General features: G+C 45.5%; 1 protein-coding gene across 1 annotated transcript; it reads left to right on the forward strand.

Annotated features, from left to right (window-relative positions):
- The first annotated feature begins 5,072 nt into the window (after positions 1-5,072).
- Positions 5,073-16,823, forward strand: LOC149328886 (uncharacterized). The gene is made up of 2 exons (XM_089561983.1): positions 5,073-5,354; positions 15,953-16,823. The coding sequence occupies exons 1-2, from the start codon at positions 5,073-5,075 to the stop codon at positions 16,493-16,495; spliced, it is 825 nt and encodes a 274-aa protein (XP_089418109.1). The 3' UTR covers positions 16,496-16,823.
- The last annotated feature ends 5,420 nt before the right edge of the window (positions 16,824-22,243 follow it).

Below are 22,243 nucleotides of genomic sequence, written 5' to 3' on the forward strand. Positions count from 1 at the left end.
GTGATATTCTTATGTGCAGTGAATTGAGGTTTTAGAAGAAAAAAAAACCTGCACTTAGGTCCTTCGCGTTAAAATATGTTAAGACAATCACGGAAGCTATAACACTACTGAATTACAAATTATTTTGCAAACGTTAACATTGCACCAAAGGAGAAATCGGCGAATTTTAAAGATAGTATCCACATCTGAAGAGCGCATAATTTGCCAGTGCTGTCGCACTTCACATCACTGAGAAGACCTCAGAAAAACAACAAAAAAACAGAAGGAATTCATCTGTCCTTAATGTATACAACATGCCTTGAATCCCGAACATTTTTGGCGTTGCCTGTCGCGAGCTTTACCTTCTAAGATAGTACTAATCATTTCACAGAGTGAGAGAGTGCATTACTGCTTGATCTTGTGATCTGCTTCCTTCTGGCAGTCAGATTACACCTATTCGCTGTCCGATTTTTTACTTCTTGTGCCACTTCCGCTCGCATGGTGACAAATATTGGACTCTCGGGTAGTATAACTTTCAGGGAAACGCAAAGCTTGATACTGAAGGGTCCGGATCGTACAAACTGCCGTGTCTGTTAATTAAAACATCGCCCCCTCTCCTCATGCAAAGTTCTCGTAGTAATTCCTCCCATCAGGCGTGGAAACTAGGCCGTCTCGAACAGGCGCAAAAGAGTTTCTAGGCGGAGTTGCCTTTGGTTTAAATTTATTTTCATGTAAAAAATTTCTTGGCGAGAAGCAGTTAAGGAATGCTTTTATTCAGCTCACTTTTTTTCGCATATAACAATATAAAGAATATTTTGCAGTTTTTGTCTTCAGTACCCCTTGAAAAGTAATTGTGTCGGCAGTTTTTAAAGCTGTTGATCTTATACATTATGTTCGCCTGGTGGTGTATGAGAATAACAACAGCATTTCCACAGTTATTTGCTGAGCTCTGCTCGGTCGATTCACGCGGAGTTAGGTGTCCTAATAAACCACCGTGTGGCACCGCCCAATCCTTACTGAGTTCAACTGGCACCGACTCAATAGGAATTGGAGTTACGCGTGTGACAGTGATAATACTCTCAAAGATATTTTTGTGTCGTGGTAGGGGTCAGCGGTTATTACCTGGCTGAAGAAGATAAATTCCTTGACAACAACAAATGGTTCGTAGGCTATTGTTATCTCATATGCTTTTCCGAGGCTACTAAGCAGTACTTAAGTTTTCTGCATACCGAATGCAATCTTGCACATGCCTTTGCGCACGGCCGCAGCAGAAGCCGTCATGCGCTGCCGCCAGCGCCGCTTCAGGATCGACACACCGATGCGGTTCGTTTTTTAAAAAAAATTACTCGGCAACAACACCAAAACGTAGTTTACCAATCTTTATTATGTGGAAAATAATTCGATGGCTCGGGCATTCGGCTATATTCGTTTTCTTATTTGCCGTTTCCCAAAAGGCGTCTTTTTGCAGCTAAATGCGGCTGCTTCCACAATGAATGGTAGACATTCGCAAAAAAAGAAATAACAGTGCAAGGTAGTGGGATGAATAATTGGACGATTCGGTAAATGTGCATATAAGGATCATATAAGGTAGATTAACGTCCAGCACAAATGGAATTTCGCCCATTTACGCGGTACCAGAAGTATGCAAAATGTAAGGGCAGTTCGCAACTTCGACGCGAGCAGTGCTGTTATAAAATTTTAAAAACACTGCTAAAAGTCTTACTTATTTATTTATTTATTTACAGATACTGCTGTCTCGGAGGAGAAACATAGCAGGAGTGGGTGCATACAATGGTAAAAACAAATAACATGGGTAGCATAGAAAAAAATAATACAGAAGTATTAAAAACAGATCAACAGGTCAAATTGTTAGGCAACTGAACAACGAATTCTTCAATTGGCAATGAGCGAAGTGAGCCGTCCAATCGATTATAAATTTCAACAGTTAGATGGAAAAATGAAAATTTAAAACAATCTTAACGTGGTTTGAAAGGAACAATGTTTAATGGGTGGTTCCGTCGGGTTTCACGTGCGCTTGAGGACACAAATGAGAAGGGCACCTGAATGCCAGATGACGTGTGAACGATCTTATGCAGCATAATGATGCGTTGACATGTGCGCCTATGTTCTATCGTTTGCAAAAATAAAGAGTGCACATGTGAAGAAGATGAATAGCGACCGTACCAGCCGAAGGTGAATCGTATTGCTTTTTTTGAGCTGATCGTTTTTTGACCATTTTGAGCTAAACGGTCAATGTCGCACGCGTGATGAAGGGACGAAACACTTGAGGCGTACTCCAGGATCGGTCGAACAAGTGATTTCTAGAGCTAATTTACATTCCTTCGTGGCGTTTTTTAAGTTTTGTTTGAGATAGCCCAGTTTGCGAAGTGCTTTTCCAGAAATGTTATAAATATGAGCATTCCATTTTAATATATCTGAAAAAGGTATCGGAACTCGTTGATATGCCTCAAGCAGTTACTGTTAATATTGTAAGAGAAATGCAACAGATTCTTTTTGTTACCGAAGGTCATTGTAAACTATTTTAGTGAAATTAGTTTTCATTTCCGCTCCATTTTTCTCCGTTCACAGAACAATGAAAACATTTTGTTTAGTTCCTGTTGATCATGGGCGTTAGCAACGTTGGGACAAAGCACAGTCATCGAAATATAGGCTTAACTTCACTGCGGAGTCATTAATAAATTCGCTACATGATTAATGAAAATTATGAAAAATAGAGGCCCAAGCACCGATCCTTGGGGCACACCTGAAGTTACAGTGACTGAAGATGACTGTGTAAGGTTGAGAGTGACGAACCGGGATCTTAAGTATAAGTAGTCGGTTATCTAGTCGAGTAACTTATTGCCGTTAAATATGGTCCGTAGTTTAAGAAGCTTATTTTGGCAGACCATGTCCAATCCTTTGGAATAATATATAAATATTGCATCGATTTGATCGCGGTTAATTAATGCGGAAGCTGTGTCGTGAGCTAATTCAATGAGCTGAGTGAGAGGCGAAAAATCAGATCGACAACAGTGCTGACAGTGTGACAGTTGATTTTGACAAGTACTCAACAATATGCCTGTGAATAATGTACTCAAGAAGCTTCCAGCAAGTGCAAATTAGGGACATCTGTCGGTAATTACTGATTTGTTGTTTATCGCCAGATTTAAACACCGGGATGTCAGTGGCAATTTTCCAAACCTGGGGAACGGAGAATATGTCCAGTGATTATTGAAAATGACTATAAGATAACGGGCACTCCATTCCGAGTACCTCTTTAAGAACATGTTAGGTATGGGGTATGGTCCCGTACTTTTAGTTGGGTCAATTGTTAATAACAAATTGTGAAGCCCAGCGTAACTTACTTCGAGGTAGGGTAACTGTTGTTCCCAGCTATGAATGAAAGGAGGATTGGTGCTATCATCAAGATGAAAGACAAAGATAAAGTAGCTATTAAAGACTTCAGAAATGGTTACGAGATCAGCGCGAGGCTGATGGTTGGTAATGAAGGATACAGAATCATGGGAAGAGGGTACTATTGTTTTCCAAAACTTCGATGGGTTCTCTTTCATGAATGTTGAAAGTGCGTCGAAGTAAAAGTGTTCATGCATCTTCTGCCATTTTCGTCTTTAGCTCAGACTTTAGTGAAAGAAGTAGTGAATCGCGGCTTTCGTTTCGTGACCGGCTGCGCATGCGCTTGATGCGTCTTATGAGATGAATTATGTCTCTTTTGTACCATAGATGCTTCATGTCACGTGTCACACATTTTGTGGGGACGAACTGAAGCACACAGCTATGTACTAAATTATGAAACTGCTCTAACAAAGCATCAACGCCACACGTTTCACTGCCTGTCACAAAATCGCCGAGAGATGACTGTAGCAGTTCAACAATCGCACGGTCGTTAGCAGGGGTAAAATATGTAACCTTAATGAATTTCGGCTTATGGGGCTCACAAATCACGTTAAATTGCATGAAAACGCCGCTGCGTTCTAACAGTCCGTATAATACGTCACACTGAAAACCGTACTGTAGCAACCGTTCATTAACAAAAACAAGATGAAAAACAGAGTTTACTCGAGTTGGATATTCAACCACTTGTGTTAAATCAAATAATATAGCCAAACTAATATCAGATTCACAAACAGCGTCGCCATGACCTGTTGAAATTAACAAGCTCCATTCGATACAAGGAGTACTGAAATCACCTGCAATCATATATTTAAAGTTATGGAGCCTATGTTCCGGTGTGTATTCTGAAATGTGCAAGAAACTGTTTTCAGTACCGGGCGGACCGTACAGAGCGCACACAACTGTCGCGAAACAAGAAATGTTTATCCGGCACCAAAGAGACTTAGAATTTGGAAGTTCTGGCATTATCTGAAATATTTTCTTGTTAAGCGCTTCTAGTTTGAAACAAAATGATTGTCATCTACGGTATATATTTTAGGGGTATGAAAGTACACTTCAATACCTGTTTATGAGGCGAGATAAATTTTTACGGTAGAACATTTTATAAAAATGCTCAACTACATGGCAATTATTTATATTTTGAACAATGTCATTGAGGAAAAATACTTTTTCTTCAAAATAACGTCTCTAGACTTCTATCTGGTCTCGTCATGAATATAAACTTTCATGAGTTTGCGCTTTTTTCCTCTTTTGATTGGTTTGGTTTCTGGGGTTTAACGTCCCAAAGCGACTAAGGCTATGAGAGACGCCGTAGTGAAGGGCTCCGGAAATTTCGACCACCTGGGGTTCTTTAACGTGCACTGACATCGCACAGTACACGGGCCCCCAGAATTTCCCCTCCAAAGAAATTCAACCGCGCGGCCGGGATCGAACCCACGTCTTTCGGGTCAGCAGCCGAGCACCATAACCACTGAGCCACAGCGGCGGCTTTCATCTTTTGAAAGGGAGAAAAGAGCCGTACTTGATACCAAGGCGCCAGGTCAAAGGCAACCGCTGATATGCCAGCGGACCTATTGCTGGCGGCTGTTATCATTGCACGGCAGGAGCGATGGGCGTGTACAGAGCTGTTTTAACGTGTTATCGGTAAAAGCTCCAAGTTCCGCGTACACCACACACGGACGATGTCTGAGCGCGGTGCTTCGTACGTGCTCGTTGGATTCTCGAAGGAAATCGACTTTAGGCCACTCAGATTTGTCGAGCCTCTGCCTGAAAACAGGATCTGCAGCGTATGCAGGTACGTGCCCAAGACGACGTACTTTCTACCGTGTTGCCATGTCCTCTGCGAGCCGTGCTACACGGAATGCAAGGCGAGAGGAGAAGTTTGCGTGTTGGACGGTGAAGGTTGCCCGGAGGACGAAGTGGAGTGCCGAACTCTGTCTCCAGAAAAGATAATCGGAAAGCAGGTAAACAACTTGCAATGCAAGACATTGTCACTAAGGCAGAACAACAGCTAAGCTGCGTAGCACAACTGGTGGAGAAACATTACATAGAAGTTAGATTGCTTGTGCCTCTAAAATACGCGTCCACAGTTAACAAGAACTATTTCTACAGATGACGGCGTGCGGAGGCACCGGCTAGGTACCGTTGAGCAAGACATGTAGCTAACGGCAATAGGAATGGCGCGTAGTGAACGATTTGCTGTTATCAGATGAAAACTGACCTTTCTAGCGCTAGCTTAGATCTTTTTATCCTACATATATACTCGAGGATGTTCCAGCTCTTGTAACTTTTGGTTTTAATTGCAGCCCTTTTTTATCATATCCACTTCTTAAAGAGCCTCGTCTCTTTAGTGGCCGTCGCCATGCGCCGTGATCGGTTGGTTGTTGCTAGCGCGGGGAAGTTATCTAGCTATGCTAGCTAAAGAGGAGGCTATACTTTTCGGGAGAAATTGTAAACGTTGCAGAACGGCTTACTCATGCCATTTTACGATGCTAGAAAGCGCTTTTTTCTTCCTGATTTCAGGCACTCCCTCAAAAGGCGCAGCTTTTTGCTTCATCAGGCTTTTCTTGACACTAGTTATAGGAGCTCTGTCCACTTAGGTGATTGTCCCTCGGAACACCTTCAACCCTCTTTGCACCCCATTCCTAGCCAGCGCTTAATTACTCAGCGCAGACGTCACAAAAGTGCCTCGAATTTTTCAATGCGCCCCACCGCAGTTCCGCCAATAACTGGGCTCTTTGCCTCTCTTCTGAGCGACTATAATGCTATATTGGAAGTTTATATGTTTAAGAATCAACGTGAAGAATAAAATCAAATATTATAGTTTTAGAAGTGTAATATTTATAAAGATGCATATTTTCACGCACTTAAAAAAAACTACCGTGAATGAACAAAAACACACTTTATAGTATTTATGTGAATATGGTGCAATTTCTTGATGTCGCATGATAATGAATTAAAAAAAATGTTTCTCTGCAGTTCGCAGTTTAGCACACATAGATCTTGGTTTTGAAATAGAAATATAAGTTTTAAAATATAAATTTTGTTAAACAAATTGAATGTCAGTTTTAAATATGCCTCTCTAATGGTAGATACGATGATTTTCGAAACAGTGAAGAAGGATCGATGCGTTGTTACTTAAATCAATAATCCTGACGTTCTTGAACGCGTATTACTGGTGTAAAGGCGTTAGGTATCTGTTTCCCTAGGTAAAGAAGGCGTTGCTAAAATAATTCATTACGCTGATGACACAACTTTTCTTGTGCTTGAAATAAACTCATTTAGAATTTAACAGTAGTACTGTTCTAGCAGAGAAACCGGCATGCCCTATTAGAAATTCAATCAAGGCTAGTTATTGTTTTAGCCTGAACTCTCATCGTTGTTCGCTGCGCATTCTTAGGCACTCATATTAATGAATACTGACTCTGTGTACTTGACATTTTAGTGTGATGAAGGAAAATATTGTTACGTCCGTTACAATATTACCAGGTTGTATTTGGAAGCAACTTTATTAAACCATGCTTCTGACACTCATTCTAACTTTGTCGGTGAGGCAAACTAATGTTATCTGTTTAGCATAGCACGCCCAGAAGGCTAGCTGAACCGGACAAATTTGTTCAATTTTAAAACGCAACTACTAAGCTATATGCGAAACAGTTTCTGAATAACTTCAGTTGAGAATGACAAACGATTAGAATCATTTGTAACACTTTTAGCAAACTGCTGTTTTTTAGGGCAGCTGAAAATGTACCTCGTTTGAACATGAAGGCAGCTTTAAAAGCAAGACGCTCATTGATTATATTCGCTGCTATATTCATATAGGATGAGATGGAAGTACCTACACCGCGACTCGTATCCTTGAGGTTATTTAGTGAACGGAACACCTACTAAGTGTACAGAGTACAGAAATGAAAGCGCAAATTCTTTTGGGTAACCGATATTTCTGTGAGCATTAGGAGCACCATTACTGACACCGAAAACATTCCTGAGTCAATTACCATTGAGAGAAGGATTCGAAGGCTGGCCACTAAACTCGATTTTTTTTCTTGCATTATTCGGTATGGCTTTCGAGAAAAGTTTTTATTTTCTATTGTTTCTTGACAACGCTTGCAGCACGCGCAATTTCAATTTCATTTTGGGGTTTCTCAGTGTTTTCAGTGATGCAGAGTCTTCGTCAAAAGTCTTAAGGCCAAATGTATTTCGATTAAGCCGCATAACAGAGCCATTATGGAGCTATTAAAGACCGAATGACCGTGAAATGCTAGCAGTAGGCTTCTTGTTGCGGTAGAGAAGCTTCCTGCTTGACTTGTATTTTGAATAATACGCTACACGGAACATTCTAGGAACATTCATTTCGCTGCAGCTGAACGCTGCGGCCTTAAGACTTCTGACCAAGCCTGCACCTAGCATTCTGAATAATTTTTCATGTGGATGGTGGGAAGAGGCTTTTCATGGTTCTTTTTAGTACCTTTGTGCAGACTACCTTTTCTTTTTATGGGTTTTAGCAGATCTTGTGAATTTTATCGTCGATTGTGAGGTTTTTACATCCCGTAGCGCCGCATTGCCTATGAAGGATGCCGAAGGATGTTTGTGAAAATCTTTACTCTATTTTTTTTTCTTTGTCTGTTTTTCCAGACATTCTATTTTTGACTTACTTTTATTTTCTGTTTTACTGTTTTTAGTCGTATTTGGCTCTTTTCTCTTAAAGGTACATAATGACACCAGGCAGTGTGTGGAAAATTATGTTTATTTGAATAAAACAGCCCCAGGAAGTTTGAAAATATGAAGCTTTGAAGTGGTATTACTAGCGCTGGATCTCCTGGTGCCAGGCCGTTTTGGTCCTTGCGGGCTTCTCCTTTCTTTCGCTGGCCAAAATCCACAACTTCGATGCCGCTGCTGAAGGAGAGAACTAGCTTAAGATTAGCATACTAAAACTATCTACACCATTAAGGTCAGATAATCAATCCGTAGCAAATGTAATTCTATGCCGAAGGCTTGAAGGGGTCCTGAGGCGCAAAGCCGCAGTGAAATCGTAAGCGGCTCTTTTAATAATGGACTTAAGTCGCAGGCGGCTCTTTTATTAAATTTCGATACCAAATTGAGACGTTTATAAATTTACACATGACAACCAGTTATTAAGGCCCATCTCGCTAACTAGAACATCCCAGAGCAAGTGCTAGTGCACGCGTCGGCAGGCTTGAGCTCTGGGGAATATAAAAGTGCAATCGCGAAAGCGTGGCTCTGCCGGTCAGCTGCGCGCTGGTCATAAACAGTATGTGGCTCCCTCCAATTACAAAAACTGGTTTTCATTCCACAAGCAACAGTAGACTTCGATTGACGGCTTTGTCGTGTACTGCCGCCCTGCGTTGTGTAGTAGACAACAGACACCTGCGACGGCACTTGCCTCCGTCCTTAGAGCGGCCCAAGGCACTCGAACGGCTAGCAGCGCCTTGAAGCTTTTTATTCCCTTTCACACTGAGCAAAATTGTAATCCTATTACAAGAGTGCTTATACTTTGGTCGGCCTTAGGGCAGCCTCACGCGGGCTGGAGCCCTTCTAAATAGCGTCGTCGTCGAGTGTATGCATGCACAAAAGAAATAGTTTATAACGTTAATGACCGCAATGATTAGCGTGTACGAATGCACTAAGTGCTGTTTAGTGTCCAGCGACGACGAATTCAGTGGGGTAGGATGGCACGTTGTCTACACAATAGCATTATCAGCTGGCTACAACTCATCCATAAAATACATATAGCACATTATTCACACCAAACAAGAAGAATTGGCGCCACTTACATTCTTTTGCAAATATTCCAGTCAGCAAACCCATACAGAAAACGCGCGTGCTGTGCTTCTATACGACGAGAACCATCTTTAAGAGAAAAGGACCGCAGCAAATCGAAGTACCGCGCAATACACAATGCACATTAACCCATACGGTAAATTGCCTATGCTCGCTGTGCTAGTGTACAAATATAAAAACTGAATTGTAACGAGTTGCATGCATTTTTAAAGCAATTATTTCTAAATCGGAGGGCCACGTGACTGGCGCTTTACGTGTAGCTGCTGTAAGAACAACAAGTCAGCATAGATCTGATGTCTGTTTTCGAAACCTTCCGTTGACAATTGCTGGATTGTCGTCGGCGGCAATCATCTTACTCCTTACTGTAAACGGCAACCATTCGCATACGATGTTTCGCCTTTCTACTCCGCAATGTCATTGTACTCTATGAACCGCAGCGAGGTATAATGAGTGACTGTGGCCGTCACTCAACTGCGGATCTCGTGGAGGCGTTCTTGCGCCTGTGCACACCTTTCCGCCAATCAAAGCGTTATCACCCACAAACGAACGGCTTGACTGAGCGCACGCATAAACTCCAACATGCTTTTTATGTATGTGGTCTCGGATCAAATTGAACCTTGATACTTGTTGTGGCCCCTTATTGCTTTTGTGTGTGTGCGCCCCCGCGTCCTCCTCCTAACGACCACTCGCATCCTCCTCCTAACGACCACTCGCATCCTCCTCCTAACGACTACTTGCCGCTCGTCGCACGCTGTCGCCAGATGCCCCCCCATGGTGCGCCCCCGCACCCTCCTCCTGTTTTGGGAAGCCACTCCCTCCCGTGGACGCTTCTCCGCTCCCTCCTTTCTTCGGGCGGCCAGTTCGGCTCCTGCCTCGGTCGACGCTGGTCGCACCCTCATCGGCTTTAAATAAACGAAGTCTTAAAGTACCGTGTGCGTCTTTCGCTGCATTCAACACAGCGACCGGACACGACAGTGGCGACGAGAAAGTGGATTCGACCCGCGCTACGCAACGCTATTGACAAGCCATGGCTACGCGAGGGTTTCCCAATCAGATACCAGAGTTCAACGGCTCATCGTGGTCATCGTGGGTTGGACGCCTTCAGTTCTACTTTGAAGCTAACAACATCACAGACCCAGCCTTGAAGAGGGCCAACCTGCTGACGCTGTGCGGGGAGCAGACCTACGATACTGTCTGCGCCCTTATTCAGCCAAGCACACCAGCGGCAGTGTCTTACGACGACATCGTAAAAGCGCTGCAAAAGCACTACGACCCAAGGCCATCCGAGGTCTACAGCCGGGCTCGCTTCCAACGACGAGATCAACTGGGAGGAGAAACTGTGAGCGCCTACGTAGCCGCGCTCAAGAAGCTCGCTGCCGACTGCAATTTTGGAACGCTGTCGACAACAGCTACCGGGCAGGAGGGAGACGCAGCTTCTTCTGCTAACACCACCATGCTTCCCTTGGACGTGATGTTACGCGACAGATTTGTGTGCGGACTGAGTGACGAGTCACTGCAGCAGCGCCTGTTCGCTGAGAAGGACCTCACATTCAGCAAAGCTTACGACATCGCCGTTCGAGCGGAGAGCGCCGGTCACCAGCAGAGAGGGATTCGCCGGAACACCGAGCCGGTACACCAGACAAGCAACCAGGTGCGCAAGCCTTCTGTTGTTGTAAAATCGGTCAAAAAGGCACAACGCTGCTGGCGGTGTGACGACCAACACAACCCCCAGGGATGTCGATTCCAGTCAGCCACGTGTAATTTTTGCCACAAGCGAGGGCATATCGAAAGAGCATGCATTACGAAACGGAGACTTGCCAAGATAAAGTCACCTTCCCAGCCTAATCACAGCGTCAACGCCTCAGAGAATACGCCGCTATCTGATCTCCATGGAACAACATCAGCAACACCATCTGTGTTGTACGACCTGAACACCATGAATCTCGGCACGCGACCGAAGATTTTTACAGAAGTAAGCGTACATCACCAGCTGATTAAGTTCGAGGTGGACTCCGGCGCAGCCTGTACTCTGATCAGTGAGGACACGTTCCGAACTTCATGGCCATCTGACGCACCCGCCCTGCAACAAGACGACACGCACCTGCGAACGTGGTCAGGACAGAATCTGCCACTATTGGGCTCTGCCAACGTGCAGGTTAACTACAACGGCCAGACCCATACGCTACCTCTGCTTGTTGTGAAGGGCACAGGATCAAGCCTTCTAGGGAGAAACTGGTTTTCTCCACTAGGCGTGATGATTGCTCTCCGAGATTCAGTTGAAAAAGAGTTGGACAAACTGGAGCAGCAAGGTGTCATCGAGCCGACGCAGCATTCAGAATGGGCCACACCACTTGTCGTAGTTCGCAAGAAGAACGGAACCATACGCCTCTGCGGAGACTACCGGAGCACCGTCAATCTTGCGACTAAAGCGTCCTCTTACCCGCTACCGACACCTGAAGAAGTATTCAGTGTACTACGTGGCGCAAGAGTCTTCAGCACATTGGACCTCACCCAGGCGTATCAGCAGCTGAAGGTGAGCGAGTCAACTGCTGAATTATTGGCAATTAACACACTGAAAGGCTTGTACAAAGTCAAGCGACTGCCTTTTGGCGTAGCTGCAGCCCCGGCCATATTTCAAAAATTCATGGAGACAGTGCTTCAGGGCATCCCAGGAGTTTGTGTCTACCTTGACGATGTCATCATCAGTGGCACTTCCACTGAAGAGCATGCAGTGCGCCTAGAGCTCGTTCTCGAAAGGCTAGCAAACGCTAATTTGTGCATAAGCAAATCGAAGTGCTGTTTTGCGGTGCCAGAGGTGCAATTTCTGGGACACCGAATTGATGCGGAAGGCATTCACCCTACCGAGGACAAAGTGCGAGCGATCACAGAAGCACGAGCTCCAACAAACAAGCAGGAGCTACAGGCTTTTCTCGGACTCTTGACGTTCTACGACCGGTTCTTGGAACAAAGAGCTACCGTGGCCAACGACTTATACCAACTCCTTCGGAAAGATGTGACATGGACATGGTCGCCACGCCATCAGCAGTCATTCGATGCCCTGAAAGACCTGATTCGAAGATGTACAGTCCTCCGCCACTACGACGAAAGGAAGCCTCTGCTTTTGGCTTGCGACGCATCACCGTACGGAGTCGGCGCGGTTCTATCGCAAACTGACGAGCAAGGAAGGGAAGCTCCCATCGCCTTCGCCTCACGTACGTTGTCGCAAGCAGAACGCAACTACGCGCAACTTGACAAAGAAGGGCTAGCCATCGTCTACGCGGCGACACATTTTCACCAGTACATTGCCGGCCGGAAGGTGACCTTTATAACCGATCACCGACCGCTATTGGGCATTCTGGGACCACAAAGGCCTATGCCACCAACTTTGTCTCCGCGAATGACACGTTGGTGCATCAAACTCTCAGCGTACGACTACGCTCTGGTCTACCGCAATGGGAGTAAACATCAAAACGCCGATGCGCTAAGCCGTCTGCCACTAGACGCAACTGTTGACGAACCATTTCCACCAAGAGACGTTCTGATGTTCGAAGCACTGCCAGAACCTCCGCTTACAGCAGGCACAGTTGCAGCATCTACGCAGAAGTGCGCAGCTCTCCGGCTAGTTTACACAGCTGTTCAACAAGGCAACGTGCATAAACTCAAAGGGGACAACTTCGACGCTTACCGCAGGCGAGCTACAGAGTTGAGCACCCATCGCGGCTGCATCATATTTGGGTCCCGAGTTGTGATGCCGAGAGAACTACGCGCACAAGCTATGTCTCTCATCCACGCCGGACATCGGGGTATCGTTGCAATGAAAAAGTGTGCCAGAAGCTACATGTGGTGGCCTGGCATTGACAACGACATCGAAACAGTGGTGCGAGAATGCAAGCCTTGCCAGAGCAGCCGGAGCGCCCCGCCGAAAGCTCCTGTCCCAGAATGGGAAAAGCCAGACACACCATGGCACACACTGCACATTGATTTTGCAGGACCAATTGAGGGCTGCACTTTCCTTGTGGTCGTAGATGCCTACACAAAGTGGCTTGAGATAAGGCAAATGGGACAGACGACTTCGGCAGCAGTCATTGACAACCTCCGATCACTATTTGCAACGTTCGGCCTGCCGCGCAAGGTAGTGTCGGACAACGGAACACCGTTTGTGTCTGCGGAGATCCTCAAGTTTTATCGCGACAACGGGATCTCATCAGTTACATCGGCCCCCTACCACCCAGCGACAAACGGACAAGCCGAGCGCTACGTAGCCGAGCTAAAACGCGCCCTTGAAAGAGATCAGACAGGCTCGCTGCAGCGCCGCCTTGCGCGCTTTCTCTTCAAGCAGCACACGACGGTTCAGAGCACAACAGGCGAGACCCCCTCGAAAATGATGTTCGAGCGTGAAATGCGAACCCAGCTCACAGCCATCCTCCCCGAGCCAAAGGCAGAGACGTTCCGGGAAGAAAAAGCAATAAGGGGCCACAACACTTCAACAGCCAGCCTACAAGTGTTTCTCCCCCGAGCGCACAAAGCCAGCGCGCCTCCACGCGTGAGCGCCGACCCCCTGCACGATACCAGGCAACTTTCTAAGGGGGAAGGAAGTGTTGTGGCCCCTTATTGCTTTTGTGTGTGTGCGCCCCCGCGTCCTCCTCCTAACGACCACTCGCATCCTCCTCCTAACGACCACTCGCATCCTCCTCCTAACGACTACTTGCCCCTCGTCGCACGCTGTCGCCAGATGCCCCCCCATGGTGCGCCCCCGCACCCTCCTCCTGTTTTGGGAAGCCACTCCCTCCCGTGGACGCTTCTCCGCTCCCTCCTTTCTTCGGGCGGCCAGTTCGGCTCCTGCCTCGGTCGACGCTGGTCGCACCCTCATCGGCTTTAAATAAACGAAGTCTTAAAGTACCGTGTGCGTCTTTCGCTGCATTCAACACAGCGACCGGACACGACAATACTATACCTGCCTATTATCTCCTACGCTTTCAACAGTGTGACCCATGAGTCTGCGGCTTATAGCCCTTTAGTTCTGTACGCCCGGCCATCGCGCTACACCCTGGACACCATCTTGCCTTTTTCCACGCATGACGAACCCTGCATCGCAGAGACCCTCTGCCTTGCGGAGGAAGCGCTGCGTATTGACCGCCTGCGGACAATAGCTTTGCAAGGACGCGTCAAGGCAGGCTCCGACAAGCAGCACAGGCACGTCATCTATGCTCCGCTGTGAGATCATAGGTGACCCTCAGCAGTCGACACAAGCAGGCTGACACAGCCTGTGGCAGTGTCGAATGCCACGGGCTGTAGTTGCTGTAGTTTGCTCCCTTTCCATCTTGGCCTTGTCGCCGTGGCGTCGTCTCCTGACAGGTCATATCTTAATGTCCAGACTGCCTGCGGCTCCAGGAGATCGGCAGAGATCATTGCATGAATACTGGCGTTGTAGGTTGCCTTATTCATTAGGAGTCGATATTCTACGCCGCCAGAGCCCTGCTAGAGACATGACGGTGTATTTATTTGATGGGATCAGAATATAACGCAGATTGTAATGTGGAAAGAACTGCCCGGACCAAAACAATTTGGCCGACTGGTTGGCAAGACTGCACTGCACACACTTCCTAAGTATGATGTGTATCCTGCTTTCGTCGTCACATATTTCCGGTGAACAATTTTTTGAGTTAGGTCTACCTTTTCCGCAGTTGCTGCACTGAACGTGTAGTCAGCAAGCACATAGGAGAATAGCAGAGCTGGCGATAGTTTGTCTTTTTTATTGTATTAGCGTAATCACGGTAGCAGAGGACTAAAGTGATGTAATTTTTACTAGCGTAAAGCTTTTGGTTATAAAATTCTTTGGGCGAATCTTGGTTCTCGCTGGATACTTTGAACACGGGGGGGGGGGGGGGGGGGGCGGATACATCGAAGCAGCTTGAATGCTCTGGGGTACATCATATATTTATTTATTCATTTTTTAGGCAATACAAGTATTGCCCACGAGGCAAGACAAAAGGAGACTATTGGTCTCCTGACTAGGTCTTGGCCTCGCCGGGCGCAGCAGAGGCAGTAGTACATAGCATATCGCCATAATCATACATCCTAATCACGATCAGATCAGATGATTATATAATTCTACATGCAATATACATATGCACAAGCTGCGAGAAATAAATGGCACTTTGCTTAATAGCGACATGAAGAAACATAGGAATATTTAACAAAAACAAAACAAAGACAAACCAGAACATCAATGACACAATAAGGCACGTGCTCTTTGCCTAAACTGATGTACAGATGTAACATTTTTTGCAGTAGCTATTATATCTGGATAGGAATTGCATAACTTTGAAATTTGATGTTCGATAGTTTGGGTACCATAATTTGTTCTTGGCCTTTCTATCAGTAAGGTAGTATGGCGCAATGAATAACCGGTATCTCTATCAAGGTACTGACTACAAAACGACGCAGAATTTGTTGTCATCTCTTTATATATATACAGACTCAGTTTCAGGTGATATGAATACATGAAAGACGGTAGATTGTGGCGGATCATAAGCTCAGAAGCACTAGCTTGTCCATTTGCTGGCTGAAATAAACGTGCAGCTTTCCGAATGAGCACACATAGTCTTCCATATGATGATGATGATGTCTTCCAGGTAGGTGATTCACAAACCATTTAGAGCCGCACATTTCATGCTATTGAAGGTACATATGCTGCAAATTTTGGTCAGTACAGCAGATAATCCATTGAAGCTTGATTAACTTTTGTTTTATTTTTCAGGTCAGCTGCTGGAACCGACGGAACGGCTGTGAAGCAGTAAACGATGTTTCCACGATACTGAAGCACTTCCATACGAACTGTGCGCACCATTCCAGGCGCTGCCCGAAGTGCGCGGCCAATGTTCTTCGAAGAGACCTAATTGCACACCTGGAATCACAGTGCAGTGAACTAGTTTTGCTTCAAAATTATTCAGGGGCTAGCAATGCAACTCTGGGCAGGGAACAAGACCTCATCAAGATTTCATTGTGGGACATCAAGAACGGATTGCTTAAGATGTCAGAAGAGTGCATTTCCCAAAGGGCAAATGTATCGCAGGTCAGCGCAGAACATCGACGTAGTCTCATGCTTAACTCCCATTATGCAAACGTACTAGAAGTAAGAAAACGCGCCGAAAGAGCAGTGAATGCTCTTAAAAGGAGCAATGAGATCCACGTTGACCGTGATGTTGACATAGAGGAGTTGAGAGCTATTCTTAAAGAAACCGTCGAAACATTAGGAGAGGCATTAGTGATTATTGTTACTGTCACAGACGTAGAAATTTAGAACCGGCAGGGAGAAGTTGGACAGAAGCTCGGTGATCAGTAATTTTATAAACGTAATTCTCTGGCATTACCTAACGTTTTCTCACCTCGTTTTTGCATTCTAATTTAGAGATTTTGCTCGCCACTGCAAAGGACACAGCATTTGAAAGAGAATTGCATTATCCTGCTTTGAGCCGAAATTATGAACTCGGAAACTCAGAAGTTACTTTGTAAATGTTAATCAGTTTTCTACGACGCTTACTTTCGAAACATCTGCTAGAAGAGCACTGTAAATAAGCATATTTCAATATTGGTTATTCCTTGAAGCCGATAGAAAGTCATCAGGAATATAAAAGAGTGGCAGTGGGTGCAATAAATTGGGTATTTTTATGCTTATAGCTACTCCTGTTCCTCGCGTTTGCTTTCGGTGTCAATAAAAAGTCACTTTTCGATGAACAGGAAGTTAAAAAGTTGCGAAAGCAGATGGTCCGGTAGACATAACAAATCTGACCAGCGCTTTGGAGTGTCGCCCGTGGTTACTCTTGAAGTAAAGAAACAGGGCCAAGAATCAGCTGAAATTCAATGAAATAAAACGCACTGTTATTGCAAACGCGCCCTCGACCGCATAAAGTATCTCTTCGTTCTGTGACTTACTTTCGGGTAATTCCGTTTTCTCAACTTCACGATACCCACTTCAGTTTCGCCATCGGTGGAACAATAATTTTGGCTGAAAAAGACAAAAAATTAAAAAGGGAGAAGATGAGCCCAGACAACTGGTTTCTTGGCTATAGTTTTTGGTGTAAAAAATGCAAGAAAATAAATAAAATTGTGCAAGAGAATTCAAGCGGTTGTCTCGACGTGTTGTCTGTTCCAAAACGCAACGCTAACGAATTGAATCCAGAGAACAGGTTGAACATATAATTTTAATTTGTTTTATTTTTCTCAAAAAAGTTTTGCCTATATTCCTCCAGGCGTTACTGTTCAACCGGTAGCTGCGGTAGAAAGATGGGTGCAATTAGTGAAACGATAAGCTCATGGAGTAGACGAAATAGTGGCCATTGCAACGCAAGCGCATATCGTGGTGTGCACAGTACAGGACGTGCTAGGGTGGAGTGGATAGGTTGAAAGGTACGTGGTAACCGTAAATCGGCAGATAAGGAAAGTTAAGCTAGGAGAACACCTTGGAAGAGGTAGAAATAAACTGGGAAGTACATGGAGCAGGTGTCGCAAAGGGTTTGGTCGAGATGGCAATCAATTTAGCGGAGGTTGGGAGCAGAGAACAATGGCGCCTGGCGGGCCGTGCCGTAGCATTTTTAGGTGGTCCACGGAGACATCGTGTGCGAGCGCGGGTGGGGCCGAAGCGGAAAGCGTAATGCTGGAGGCTGAGCCTGATACAGTGATAACTAAGAGGTACAGGAAGAAACCTACAACAATAAATTTAGCACCAGAATAAGTTTCATAAATATGGAATGGGTTAGAAAAAGAGCGAACTGGTTAAAAATAGAACACCAGTTAAAGGAGGATGAAACAGGTGTATACGTTTTGTGCGCTACACATCTCTGGGACCTCAAAGGGTCACAGTTCATCGATCGCTATTTCTGGGAAGGGTGCAAGAAAACGACAAAGGAGAACAAAGGGGTGGGGTAGGTATGCTAATCGATCAAGAAACAAGGAGGAGGAGGAGTTAGAGGAAAGGCAGGGAGGTTAACCGAAGAATAATCGCTTCGCTACCCTACACGGGGGCCAGGGGATGAGGGGATTAAAAAAAAGAAAAAGAAAGGAGAGTAACAGAAAATTGAAGTCATATGGAAAGTCATCGTTCGTTAAAGTCACAGCCTATCATGCAGGCCAGAAGTTCGCAAGAAGCGGAGCAGTGCCTTGGAGGCCTTCATCGCCGACGACCGCCGCGGCCAGTGGCCGAGAATCTTCATTTCCGTCAGTGGGCGTGGATCTAGACGCTCCAGCGCACGGCTGAGAGACTATCAAGGAACAAAATGACAAAGAATGGAATAAACTTGAAAAGGACATGTCAGGCTTTTAGGAACAATTGTCGGTTTGCTTGGGGTAGCTTATTTACGTAGAGGGGACAAATTCAGGCGAGAAATGGAGGATATAGTTAAGGGCCGCACTGACGATATAAAGTAGTTTGGCGATGATGCCGATTTCACTCTATTGGGTACATGAATGGCCACATCTAGGGTCTAGATGGATACACAGAATATAACGCGGAGCCAGTAATAGAAGGCACCGCTTTCAGAAGATAAAATGAACCAAGAATTGAAGGTTTGTAGTCAAAAGAAGCTTGAAGTAAAGATCCTCGTCCAAGGCAACTTACAACAGTCAACTGATCGCGGGGTGGCTGAAGTTTGCGATGCAACTAAAGGTGGGGCAAGAAAATTCTGGAACTATATGACCTGCCTGGTGTTGTGATCGGAGGTCCAGCCAACGTTAATAGACGGGTCAGGCAGATGCCACCCAGCTACCTCTACTTTAAAAAGACGAAGTTGTTCGGAAAGGATGTAAGAAACGGTGGTTTGGGGCAGCTACTGGCGACGGCGTCGAGGTAAACAAAGACATCTAATTTGTTTCGCGGGTGATGCTGAGTGCGGCGCTTCTCACGTAAAGCGCTCTCTCGTGAACCGGTGAAGGAGACACCGAGCGGCGGCGGCGCGAAAACACCGCCCGCTTTCCCTTGAGCGGTCTGACAAAGCGGGGCTCGGCACGACTAACTCTTCTCTTCCTCCTGAAGAGCTCACCGGTGCGAGAAGTCAGATCCCTTCTCTCCCACTGTCAGGACCGCCACATAGAAGCCACGACCTTATGGCCTGGTCAGCCCGTGAGAAACCAAAACACTTCGCGAATCAAGACATCAATATTTTTCCTTGCCTGTTTCTGTCATGGGGGGGGGGGGGGGGGGGGGTCGCGTTCACGTGGTGAGGGCGGGGCCTATGAAAAGGCTAGATGCTCATTGGTTGCTCGACAAGCTGTGAGATTCCCTAGCTAGGTGCCTGGTGACAATCAACGGTATTTAAGCCGCAATCTGGCGGGTTTCAGCGCGCTTCATTTCTGACTTTGGTCTCCTTGTTCTTTTACGCGCTTGCATGTACTCTCTTTACATTTGTAAATATGTAAAATAAACGTTAAAGTTTGCTGATTCTCCTGAAGGCTTCCCTTCGTAGTCTGCCTACTTCATCGCCATGCGATGAAGTGCTAGTTCCCGATCCCCGATCATACCAGATGGTAAAAAGAAATAAAAAAAGCACGAATGGACCCAAGGTGCCGAAGCAAAATGTTTAGAGAGAGACGACGCTGTGACCTACATTGAATGAGAATCTGTATCTCCTTCATTAAGGAGCGATGATAGGATATTCTCCCCAAATGACGCAACAACACAGGACAGCACAAGAGAGGAGGTCGAAACTAAGAAATCTTAAATAGAAAACGGGGAACCAAAATTTCTAAGCGCACATTCGCAGCGGAAGAAGAAATTCCAATTCAGCTGAGTAATGAACTTGGTCCGATAAGCAAGCAAACTTTGATGAAAAATTCGACAGAGTAATAACAAAGACAAATTCCGTACAGCTGATGACAGAGCAGATTAAATTTGATTTACAAAGAAATGGAGACAGGATGAACACAAAATCCATCATAACGATCACAATAACATCTATTATATACAGGCTTGCAATGCAGGCGGTGAATTTAAAAATGCAGACGTTAAGAGAAAATAAAAATTGGTTGAGGTTTAGCGTAATTAAGTCGACTAGACATGCAAAAGCAGGCGTTCATTCTTCAATTGGATGGGGCACTTAAGCTCCGCCTTAAGGCTATTGCGCGATACCTTTGGTTGGTTAATGCCCATATATGCAGAATTGATTATTCTCTACTTAACACTCACAGATGGCGGCGAGTCCTCATATACCGCTACCATCCCAGTGGCGCAGCGGTTAAATGATGCACCACTGCACTGGCAGGTGGCTGTTTCTATCACAGCCAACGGTAGAGAATGTGCCACCCATGTTACTCTTCCTGATAACTTCTTGCGCAGCTGGCGCGATGGTCCTCTGAACTGATCCGAGCTTACCTAAGTTACAACGCGACCTCACCGGAGTAGCTCGAGTAAGCTCGGGTAGTAACTCGGGCTGGTAGGCTACGCCGCAGGGATGTATACGTACGTACTTACGTGTACGTACGGTGAACTACGTGCGGTACGAAGATTATTGGCCTTTGTTGGTGACCGTATGAGCGCTTTCGCACTAATTAAATACTAGCGGAACTTCAGAACGGTCAGAAAGTGGTGGACACTTAGATGATAGCCAGTTCCTCCTTGCACAACTGCTAGAATAGCTAGGACGGAAAACAGATCTCGGTATTTAGCCTTCTTAGAGATAAGCTGTGCGTACGGCAACGTCAATAGGGAATTACTGCTTATCATATCGAAAGATAGAGCTATCCGCATTGCTGTAATTGTTTTCCTAAATGAAATAAACCGAGATAATAAAGCTGAAATTGCTTCGAATGGGATTGACAGAAATAGCTGGGCCGGAAAACATATATCTGTATTTAGCCTTGTTAGAGATCAGCTGGAGTTACTGTGGAGCATATTGGAAGATAGAGCTATCTGCCACAAGGTAATTGCTTTCATGAATGAAAAATACCTAGACAATAAAGGCGAAATTGCTTCAGATGGGATAAGAATTACAACTGCCGAGGTGCCCAAAGGATAAAGGCAGGCTTGTGCTCTGTCAATGCTGCTCTTCGTGCTTTATATGATAAATATAGAAAAAGAGATACAAAACTTCAACATTGGGTATAGTCTAACGTAGAAATCAGGTGGAAGGCAGCACAGCAGTGTCTCTCTGCTTTATTGTATGTGAGCGATACTGCACTACTAGTTATTGTACGATATTGTGCTATGAGGAAGATTTGCAGAAACTGGAGCCGATCTAGGCTTCATTTCTAGCGCAATTAAGTCAAGTCGCATGATTTTCAACGATATAAATGAACAAGTGCTTACAATACAATCTCATGAAATATGCAGAGCAGCAGAATACAAATATGTTGAGGTATGGGTTAACGGAGGAAAGAAACAGGGGGTTTCACCGAAGGCTTTATACAGTTTTTATAAATATTCTATTTGATACAGAAGAACGCTTTTTTCGGCATAGCATTGTCAGCGGTGCAGTACATCACAACACAGCTAAGACATGCTAACTAGCAGCCTTTCTTGGCCTTGAAAAGTGCGCTAATGAGTCAACCCGTGCTGCAGGCACCCGATTACTCAAAGCCATTTGTGGTACAGTGCGACTCCAGTGACCGCGGCATGGGCGTGGTATTGTTCCAAACAGCCGAGGCGGCGGAAGAGCATCCGATGCTCTTTGCTAGCCGTAAGCTGACGTTACGAGGAGAAGAATATAGCGCTTCAGAGAAGGAATGCGCCTGTCTTGTGTGGGCAGTGCAGAAACTTGCATGCTACCTTGCCGGATCGAGGTTCATCATTGAAACGGATCATTGTCCTCTCGCGTGTTTGCAGACTATGTCTCCCAAGAACGGTCGACTGCTCCGCTGGAGCCTCACACTGCAGCAATACTCGTTTGAAGTTCGTTACAAAAAGGGTAAACTGAACGCCAATGCCGATAGCTTCAGTCGCTGCTTTCAGTGTATATGATGGCCTGGGAGATTCCAAACCAAACCAAACCAAACCAAACTTTATTTATTTTACAAATGTGCATACAGTCTTTAGGATGAGCCACAGGCCAAAAGCTAAAGA

The sequence above is a fragment of the Amblyomma mixtum genome, chromosome 9 (genome assembly GCF_055824585.1).
Source record: "Amblyomma mixtum isolate Tamu chromosome 9, ASM5582458v1, whole genome shotgun sequence".
Taxonomy (NCBI): Eukaryota; Metazoa; Arthropoda; class Arachnida; order Ixodida; family Ixodidae; genus Amblyomma; species Amblyomma mixtum.

Bases quoted from the DNA above. Each gene is read 5' to 3' on its own strand.
- LOC149328886 (XM_089561983.1), top strand. From the start codon at position 5,073: ATGTCTGAGCGCGGTGCTTCGTACGTGCTCGTTGGATTCTCGAAGGAA. The intron at 5,355-15,952 runs GTAAACAACTTG...TTTATTTTTCAG, and splicing joins AAAAGATAATCGGAAAGCAG to GTCAGCTGCTGGAACCGACG.